Source organism: Phacochoerus africanus, chromosome 14 (genome assembly GCF_016906955.1).
Source record: "Phacochoerus africanus isolate WHEZ1 chromosome 14, ROS_Pafr_v1, whole genome shotgun sequence".
In the NCBI taxonomy this organism is placed as follows: Eukaryota; Metazoa; Chordata; class Mammalia; order Artiodactyla; family Suidae; genus Phacochoerus; species Phacochoerus africanus.
This window is the reverse complement of record NC_062557.1, coordinates 23149896-23160524: the sequence shown is the minus strand read 5'-3', so window position 1 is coordinate 23160524 and position 10629 is coordinate 23149896. Positions and strand designations below refer to the sequence as shown.

General features: G+C 42.4%; 1 protein-coding gene across 4 annotated transcripts in view; it reads right to left on the bottom strand.

The window, feature by feature from the left end:
• Positions 1-2039: 2039 nt before the first annotated feature.
• FBXL20 (F-box and leucine rich repeat protein 20) overlaps positions 2040-10629 on the bottom strand; it is a 93741-nt gene continuing 85151 nt past the window's right edge. For all 4 annotated transcript variants that reach the window (XM_047757015.1, XM_047757018.1, XM_047757016.1 and 1 more), the window contains 5 exons: positions 9533-9593; positions 8291-8335; positions 7109-7165; positions 5534-5746; positions 2040-4034 (listed from right to left, as the gene is read on the bottom strand). In XM_047757015.1, the coding sequence (XP_047612971.1) occupies positions 3927-4034; positions 5534-5746; positions 7109-7165; positions 8291-8335; positions 9533-9593 (484 nt within the window). In that variant the 3' untranslated portion in view covers positions 2040-3926. The remainder of the gene's footprint in view (positions 4035-5533; positions 5747-7108; positions 7166-8290; positions 8336-9532; positions 9594-10629) is intronic.

The following is a 10629-nucleotide window of genomic DNA, read 5'->3' as shown; positions in this document are numbered from 1 at the left end:
ACCGAAAGAGTCTGTCGGTCAGAATGCACAAACCTAACCTGAAATCATGCACACAAGGAGGGAAAAGGCAGAGCTGACCAATTTCCTTTAAACCCCTCCTCTCTTACTGGTGGCAGGTGTCACGAGCAATCTTTCCGCATGATAAACATCAAATGGCCAAGGGTCAACCATGTTAGCAAGTGTTCCTCTCCTTCCGAACAGCACAGTCACCCAAGGACATGCTGCCCATGGGCAGGCAGGAAACCACCTCTCCTTTCCAGGGACACTCGCACACTTCTTAACAACGTCAAGCCAAAACAGCTTCCAACTCCCACTGTGTTTACCACCCCGCCCCACAGCATAGTGGGTCATCAAACCAGTAACAATGCATTTTACAAGGCAGATTGAAGACATAAAAGAACCCGACTGCTATCACAGTAGAGCTATATCGAACTCTTCAGTTTGCAAAGCCCAAAATAAAGCATCATAAAAATATTTACCAGGTTTCCCTCTAAAATGTGATACAAGGAATAAGAAAAGTTTTTGACTTATATATCTGTTAATCAATTTAATCAACGTGGAAATTTATAAAAACCACTTAAGAAATACTTTTATATCTACTAACGAGCAGAATAGAAGGAGAACACATTTTTTTTTTTACATAAAGCACAATGTGCTTTCATATTCCAAATATTGGAAAAAAGGATGAAGCCAGATTCCCTTACTCTTCACCTCTAACAGTTTGATTTCAAATTCAGTCAGCAAACATCCAAGATCACCCAGTGAAAAATGGCCTGAGCCGCGTGATTGTTACTGAATTCAAGGCTGCCCAGAGCAGGACAAGGATCCGAGAGGAAGCTAGACTAGAAACATGAGAATAAATTAGCAGTATCATTAGGAGAGAGACAGAAGCTTTAAATCGAGGGCAAGGACGGTATAGGAAGGAAATGGGAGAAATCAATTCCAAAAAAAAAAAAAAAGCTGGAATCATCACTTTGATGGGAGCTAATGAAGAGGATATAAAAGATACTAATGATGCTGGAAAATGTAAGGGGAAAAGGCTGCTTAGAAAAGAGAATCTGGATGTATAACTCTGAGGACACCTTCTTATTACCCTTTCCACCTGACCAAAACTTACCATGCTTTGGGTTCTCAGAGTCCTGGTACACTGCATCAGCTGACCTAGGATTCAGATTGGTATAAAAAAAATATATGGTCTTCCAAGCATGAAGGGCCTATAATTTTCTTGAGAAAGGAACAAGGCTCCTGCCTGACCCATACATGCCAGGCCTGTGCACTCCAGGGCCTTTATCCCCTAACTTGACGCTATTCTTGGCCCAGATGGGCAGGGATCACCTGCATGAGTCCACACGGATTGCATCTCACTCTTCAAGAGAAACAGCATTTCTCTCAAGATAGTCACATACTGGTGCCTCAACTCCTGGGAAATTCAAATCCACACTCACTAATAAATCAGAGTCTTGTTCAGGCACTATTTTTTTTTTTTTTAAACTTGTTAGAGCGGCTGCCTCCTAAATATTTCTCTTTTTAGTTTTGTTTGAGTGAGAGACCTGGGGAATCTGAATATTCTTTTTTCTTTTTTTATCTTTTTAGGGCCGCACTCAGGCATATGGAGGTTCCTGGGCTAGGGGTTGAACCAGAGCTATAGCTGCTGGCCTATGCCACAGCCATAGCAAGGTGGGATCCATAATCCACTGAGCGAAGCCAGGGATTGAACCTGCGTCCTCATGGACACTAATCGGATTCGTTTCCGCTGAGCCACAATGGGAACTCCGGGATCTGAATATTATCAACCACATCTGGAAGTGTGTGTGTACATGTGTATATTTGTATATGTGGGTCTCACAGCCAGGAGAGTGGGTCTCACTTTAAAAAGTATATTCCTTATATGGTAATTTAAAAAGAGGATAAGAGAAGGGCAGGGAAATGAAAAATATGCATAGTTTGAGCTTTTGAAAGGCCATAATAAAAAAACAGGATTTAAAATAAATTTTACATGCTAAATGATGGTAGATAGATTCCCAGGACATTTCAACTGATTGCTTGTGGAAAAATAAATCACACTTTATTCTTATATATGCTGGCAGAACCACCACCTACAGTATTAAAACAAGCCTTTTAACAGCCTGGATCATACGGAAGATGACGGCAGACTGCACATGGTCACCCTATTATAAAGCACACGAGATTTCTAACCTTGATGTTTAGAAATCTACATCTTGTACTTTAGAAACTCATTTTATTTTCCTCATCCTCCATGATTTAAATTTTTTTTTCCTTTCTGGCGGGGGGTGGGGGGTGGGGGGGGAGCTTCTTCTTTGACTCTGAGTCATGGATACTGAACACCCTGCCCTTGGCTCTGGGGACCAGGCTAGGCAAAGACACTGAACCCCCTACTTCCTCTCAACATTCTCTTTCTGCTGCCCCAATGCCCTCATCTGGCTACTCCAGAGTTTCATGCACGGAAAGTCTGGAGCATGAGAGAGACATGGCTGACGGGTTCTGAAAAGGTTCTGGTCCTTTGAGGCGCCAACATTAGATATGATACCATCAACACTGACATACAGCTGACCAGCTGTGATGAGGTCATTCTTGTATCCCTGAAGGGTTCAAATGGGGGGAAAGAAGAGAAACTGCCTGGCTCGACAGCACAACTCCTCCAGCAGCATTCCTGCTAAAGCAGAACGAACCTCACAGACACAGTATCTGAGAGGCCACTGATGACACCTAGATTTCAGTGAACACACAACATGTCTGTGCTTGGGTGGCAGTGGCTTTCAGGTTCAGTTTTGGGATCTGCCATGCCACGCTTTACTAATAAAGCATTTCTCTCTCCTTATTAAGTCAGATAGGAGGAAAAACGGGCAGGGGGAATACTGAGCGTATCATGCGTATTATCATTTTATCACAAGATATAACAGAAACCAAAAGGGAAAGTTTGTTTTCATCATAATAGCTTTAGCTTAGTTTCTCCTCATAACTTTTCTTGCTTTTGTTATAGTTTCCCTTCAGACTGGCAAAGATTCAGGCAGGGTCCCCTAATGATAAAATTTAGAATTAAAAAAATATTTATTGATAATGTCTCTTTTAAAAATGTTTGGTAACCCCAACTAATCATCCAAAAGGCAAACTGTAAACACAACAACAGCAAAGGAGTAACAATTGAGTGTGAGTAAGCCGACCATGAACAGATGACAGACTAAGCAAGAGTGTAGGAGGGAGCGACGGAGGATGAGACAGGGAGGTACACAGTGTGCTACAGAGAGCGACGACTTGAGTGAATACGTAATCACATCTGGACCACAGCGATTTCGGTGCAACCATTTAGGAAACCTCTGGGCCCAATTCGAAAACACAGGAGGAGGAATGGACAGGCGTCTTTGTGAGCATGCTCAGCATGTGGGTATGGGGACAAGGAAGCACAGAAGCTCTGCAGTCATCGCATAATGGATGGCCACCATTTATAGGATGCAAAGAAAACTTCCCTCTGGTCCCTGGATACAACATGTATTGTTTTTTTCTATGCTTTCCTTGACCCTGGAGGACTGCAGTTGCCGTTCCAAAACTGCCAAAGAAACCCCTTAACAAAATAAAGAAACCACAGTAGCAGTAACACTGGGTTTGGTGGAATGCCCCCTTCCGTCTACCTTGCTTATGATCTTCTTCTGGGCACATCCAACAGGAATGGTTAAGTTTTACCAACCCATGTGATAAAGCCAGCACGGACTCAGTCCCCTGGTCACAGAGACAGAGTGGGCGGGGGGTTAGGGTGGGTACGTGTATGTATGTGTGGCTCTGGAGATCTGGACGCTGCCCTCACTTTGAAACCCTTGCCTGGAACGCTGGGGTCGTTTCCAATGGAGATCCACGGTAACTCTAGAAGTGTCATTAAATACTCAGTTCACCAAGGCTGACCACCTCCATTGTCATAGGATGATGCAGCATCTGCAGAAGCGCTGTCTGCTGCCCCCTACTGATGGGGGTGGAGTGACAGGTGCGAAGTAGGCGTGGACTTTGATATTGGGTAAATGGGTCTGAAACAAGACAGAAATATACCGAGACAGAAGGCTTAAAACACCAAGAGCGATGTTGTTTTTCAGAAGAACCACTCAGGGACTGAGGGGACATGAAGGCAGGGAGGAAAAGGCTGAGCAGTATCAGTATGCTGAGAGACCTGGGTTCTAATCTATACCATCCCAGGTTACTCTGCAGACCAAATCAGCCCACGTAACTTTGGTACCGGCTCTCATAATAATACCACTAGGGAGAAGTTTCATGCTAGTCTCTTAACCTCTCCCACAGGGATTCGTGGTTTGATTCCCACAGCTGGAAGAAACCATATAAGCTTACAAAATTAATTTTTTCTAAGCTACTGCAGACCATGTTTCTTCTGATATTTTTAAAAACCTCATTATCCTCTCTTAACAATATATTTCTAATTTTTACAACATAAATCACTTCTAAATTCCTATCATGTTCAAGGCACTATGCTCGTTATGCAAAAGGGGTGCAAAGAGGGTCAAGATGGAGATCCTGCTCTAGGGAACTCATAGTCTAGACATGCACACAAATAGTTAAATTACAGTGGAAAAGTGCTAAGTCACTCTTGAGGATTCAGATGGAAGAGACCCTAGTGTAAGTAGGCCACAGAAGAGGCTCTGGGTGACCTGCGGCTCTCCTCTTTTGGAATAGAAGAGATATGGTGCAAGGCCTCTCCACTTCAGTTATGTTCTCAGTCCTCTAGGTCTGAAGGGAGAGGCGGAACTGAGGTCTACTGGAACGCAGGATGAAATCTGCAGTTCCTTTATGCACTCACATGCCATCAGGCCAAAATGGCTTTTTTTTTTCCCCAAAAAATGAGTATGTACAGAGGTTAATACACATCCTGTACTAATTGTGTTTATTTATAAGGGCCAAAATAAGCACAGTGCCTTTCCCACCACAGGTGTGAAGCAGATGTTTCAACGTCTGTTGAGCTGAATAATCCAACACAGAGATTCATCTAGACTTTTGTGACCTTGCTAGCAACCTGTCCTTCAGTCACCTGGCTATACACAGGTCTATTACGAAGGACAGGGCAAAAGGAAATGTAAAAAACTACTTGATCCATTTGTTGTCTTAAAAAATAATAATAATAACCCCAGCAAAAGAGTTTGATGTGAAAGGAAATACAAATTAAAACTTTAAACTCCACTTAACTATTTTATGTTATTCCTTTTCTTCCTTTAGAACCAAAATCTGGCCTGTGCTTTTTTGACTCTGGGCATGTTATTAGATTCTGCTGGGAGGAGACCTACTTTTCTCCCTTTCGGTGGGTATCTTCCTACTAAATCTCCATCTGGAACAACACTTCGAAACTATCTACTCTTAGATTTGCTCTCCATCTTTTTTTTTTCTCTTTGTTGAATGTCCAAGTAAATATAAATACCACAGAATCCAAATCTGAAATAAGGACATGGAGGAAGGGAAAAGAAAGGAAGAAGGAAAGGGTGCTGAGAACACTAGAGCCAGAGGGTGATACTATCATCTTTACCCTGAGTCTCTTGATTCCAGCCCGTGTGATTTGCTGGCAGTCATAGAGTTCTATCCGCTCAAGGCTGTGACAGCTCTTCAAGTGCTCCAGGGATGCATCTGTGATTAGGGGGCAGTTGTCCAGTTCAATAACCTCCAGCTGGTCATGGGCGCAGGCCCCATTCCCCAGGTGACGAATTCCATCGTCTGTGATCAGCTCACAGTGAGACAGACTCTGCAGCCAAATAGAGCAAGGAAGGACACTGAAATATTTAATGACATTCTTCAAGCCAGAGGCCTGTGTGCAATCAGAAAGGAGAACTTTCTGGTTTGATTCTGATATATATGCAGCCATCACTAGATCCATGTGGTAAAACGAAAGCATACTAGAGTTTCTGGGGTTCTGCTTTTGACAACCAATGATCAACACTTCTATATGTGATTCTAAATTTATGTTTTTCAGGAGTTCCCGTCATGGCACAAGTGGAAACGAATCTGACTAGAATCCATGAGATCGAAGGTTCAATCCCTGGCCAGCTCAGTTGGTTAAGGATCCGGCCGTTGCCGTAAGCTGTGGTGTAGATCACAGATGCGGCTTGGATCTGGTGTTGCTGTGGCTGTGGTATAGACAGGCCGGCGTCTATAGCTCCAATTTGACCCCTAGCCTGGGAACCTCCATATGCTGCAGGTGTGGACCTAAAAAAGCAAAACACACACACACACACACACATATATACGTGCTGTTTCGCCATTTTTCTGACTTGTGTAATGTTTTGGTGCTTGTCAACTTTTTGAAATTTGTGACTTGCTATATTCTTTTCCTCTTTCTAAATAAAAATTTACTTTTGTATATTAATAAATATGTACATGTTTTCCGAATTCTTGTAGTGACTGTGAAATAGTTCATAAAGTATTTCCCCCCACCCCACACACGTTATTAACACTTTTCTTCTCTACAGGGAAAAGTGGGGTTCAGGTGTATCCTGTAAAAATTTTTCCAGAATCGAGACTAAATACTGAATACCTAGGACAGGGGCATGCCCAAAAGTTAATTGGTTGAAAATGATTCTTAACAGCTGTAACATGCGGCCACCTCCTTAAATCCCTGATTCATCTACATGAAACTCAGAACCCTCAACTGAAACATAGTTTAATATGTGATGAAACACCAAAAATAAACCAAGGCGCAGAAGAGTGAACCAAAATGCTTTCTTTCCCACAGTGTTATTAGAAGCAGGAGAGAGACCTCCCCCTAAGCTCTGGTTGGTTCTGTTCTATAGGAACATATGGTCCCAATATGGGGTCATTTCGCCTCGTGGATCTCCAGAAATTTAAGCATCATTCAGGCAGGGGTGTAATTCATGTGGGAAGGAGAACTGATACTCTCCATGTCAGTTTTCAGTCTCCAAGCACTGACGCAGAAAGCATTTAGCTTTTCCAGTTCCTATCTCAGTTTCTCCCTTCCCTTGGACCTCTGTAAGTTGACAATTTGGAGAAATATATTTTCCAGAAATGGTAGCCAAACACCAAGTAGAAAGTAAGAGCTGGGTTTTGATTAAATCCAATAAATGCAGAAAACTTCCAAAGTCAAACTCACCAATACTTGAAGTCGAGGACAGTGTATAGAAAGTTGGATTAATGTGCTATCTGTTATCTGAAAGAAATGCGGTAAAGTTTATCTTAGGTGTAATTCCATAAAACTCATGGGCCACACCTCATTCTTCACTACACTTGTATCCTAGACTGATACTGATATCAGATATCAATCACCAAACAACAGAATCTTAAAGTTGAAATCCCATCAGCTACCCAAACCTGTTCTTTGAGCATCTATTCAGGCCAGGCTTAAACATGTCAGTCATCTCTGAATAGGCCTACTGAAAACTGTTTTTGAAATAAATGAAAATGTGTCCTTCCTAAGTTCCACCCACTGGGCTTTGTGTTAGACCTCCATAGAACCATCGCAGAACTGAATCAGAAGACAATGTTCCATGAAAAAAAAAAAAAAGGTAGGAATATCCCCAAATTTTGAGATATCTGGCCCATACTTTTCCAAGCCATGCCCCACCTCAGGACTAGTAACTGGGGTATCAGTTATTTTGCCCAAGGGTGGCAGAAAGAGGCTGCTGGGTTAACTATGAACTCCTGGAGGAAGATTGGTCTTTTATAGTTATCTTAGGATGGAAAGAAAATCACTGTTTCTTTCCAAATTTGCCTCCAGTTCTGAGATTATTACTGTAATACACGCAGCCTCACAGGGGCTGAGAGACGGCAGGGGGTCGGGGAGACGGGAATGGGCAGGTGTGCACATCACTCAGAAGGACTAACACTGGAAAGGACACACGGACACTCAGGCTTGTGCAAGAGACAGATGGATGCGAAGAAGTTTTGGCTTGGTAAGAACTAATGGGACTGAGTAATGTCCAGAGGACATTTAGAAAAACTGACCTCTACAGTTAGCAAGCTATCTTCTCTTCCCTACTTTCACCATTAAAAAATTCCTCTCTCTGGCTTCTTTGGAGGAGTCAACTAACTTCTTCCCAGTCAACTAATAATCTCTTTATGGCCTGAATTCCTGAGCCCTCTTCCTCTCCAGCGGCATGTGTTTTCCTACTTCCTTAAGCACAAACACCATGAGCACCTCTGCCTGGTATGCCTGGAGGACATCTCAATAAAGGGGGAGTCAGCAGTTCCTACTAGGGGAGGAAACTGAATGTTCTGAGAGGTGCGTGCAAGTTTCTATCATAGTGTATTTCTGAGTAAAAATTCACAATCTTACCTGAACGCACTCTTCCAGGTCCATCTTTTCAAGCTCATGGCAATTCTATAAAATACCAACCCAGACATTACAGTACAAATATTTAACACATGGGGAAATTCAAGGCCAGAACACTAATACGTAGTATTAAATATTCTTATGAAATCTTAAGCGCTTCAGAGCTAGGGTCATTCTAATATCACTTCCTGCCTTATTCCATTAATAACACATTTTAAAAGGTCTTTACTTGCAGTGAAATTTCTCAATCATTGCACAAAGTAACTAACATCTTACAAGTCAAAGGGAATACATTTCCTGAACATTAATTAAGATTATAGAGATCCTTTCAACCAAAAAGTAATTTAAGGAAAAGGAGTCCTCTGGAAGCACAGAACCCCTTCTGTATGTTTATTCTCCATTTATACGTCCTCATCTAGCTGGGCCATGCGCTCCCTGCCGCCTCCTCCCCCTGCAATTAGTATCCATCAATCTGCCTGGAAGCAAATGCCCTTCTCCATGTTCCATTACACTGGTCACAGACAGTATAATTTTAGACACTATTATTATATAGTGATTTATAAACCACTTCAAGTATTAAGATCTTGTGGAGAATACCAGAAAAATCTCTTAAAACCTATTTAAATCAGGCTTATATGGTTTTTTTTTCAACATTTCTCTTATCTGCCAGCTACATACCAAATAACCAAGTGAGTTTCTTTCACGAAGCACTAGTATAGCCCTGCTTAGTTTTCTTTTTCTTTGCTTTGCTTTTTAGGGCTGCACCCGAGGCATACTGAAGTTACCAGGCTAGGGGTCAAATCAGAGCTATAGCTGCTGGTCTACACCACAGCCACACCAATGCAGGATCCGAGCCTCATCTGTGACCTACACCACAGCTCACAGCAAAGCCGGATCCTTGACCCACTGATTGAGGCCAGGGATCGAACCTGCGCCCTCATGGATACTAGTCAGGTTCGTTACTGCTGAGCCATGACGGGAACGAGCTTTACTTTTCATTTGATGGAAAATCACGTCTCGTGAAGGAGTTCCATGTTCTCCAACGTTACGTCTGCCTTTCCAGAGCACTGCCTGTGGCTGTAGCATGAGAACGCTCAGGGACACCAGCCACAGAGAAGCTCCCCTATATCCTACATCTTCAATTCTGCTGCCATTCATTCCCTCAATAAACACTTCCCTTATTGTTCATTCTTCTCAAATAAAAAATCCTGGACAAAAGCTATAGAACCTAAAGAAAATACTTACCCTGGCCAGAGTGGTAAAGCCTACATCTGTTAATTGAGAACACCTTGCCACTTCTAATATTCTGTTAAAAAAACAAAGTCAAAGTCAATCCCTTGGTCCCTGAAACTAGGTTTATTAAAATAGCGAGGATTTAAGAAAACAACCTCCTGTTCCCTAAGGTCTATATAACATAGAGTGACATTCAGAGCTGAGCAAGTCTGTATATAGATTTTGTTCATGGAGTCCTCATAAAGCAGTCCTGTAAATACCACATTTTAGGGTGATGAAATCAAAGTATATAATAGAGGCTTGTAGTTAATGCCAAAATGCACAAGAAACACATTTAAAGGCCTTCTTGATGGCATACTGCTTACCCCCAGAGGGCAGCCTGCTCCTAGAAAACAAAGGAAATGGAGATAAATACTCTGTTTCAGTTAATCTGTTGCTAAAGTAATTTATTCTCTTTCCCGATTTTACATGTAGGTTCACTCAGATTCAAACAGCTTTTAAAAATGCTAGAAAGTGGGAGTTCCCATCATGGTTCAGTGGAAATGAATCTGACTAGTAATCCATGAGGACGCAGGTTTGATCCCTGGCTTCGCTCACTAGGTTAAGGATCCGGTGTTGCCATGAGCTGTGGTGTAGGTTGAAGACACAGTTCGGATCCTATGTTGCTGTGGCCGTGCTACAGCTCTGATTCAACCCAGCCCCGGAACCTCCATATGCCAAGAGTGTGGCCTTAAAAAGAAAATAAATAAATAAAAATGCTAGGAAGGGACTGATTAATTACAGGCCTGTCCCAAACATGAAATTTCAAACTTATGAAAAAAAATCCTTAAGTAAGCTTCCTGCCTCCTTCCACATGCTCCCAGGGAGGCCCAGCAGAGAGGGGGAGCTGGGCTGGCAGGCACTTGCCTATTCATGAACTGCTAACCAGCACCCTAAATACAGACCACAGGGTTGGGGAATCAGAGGAATCAAAAGTAGCAGCTCTTCTCTGTGAAAAGTTTGGTGGTGTCTGCATGACAGTACTAAAGAACATTATGTTTGCTTAAAAATTACTTACTACAGAATCTGAAAAAAAATAAAGCATAAGACATTATTATCAGCTGACAATC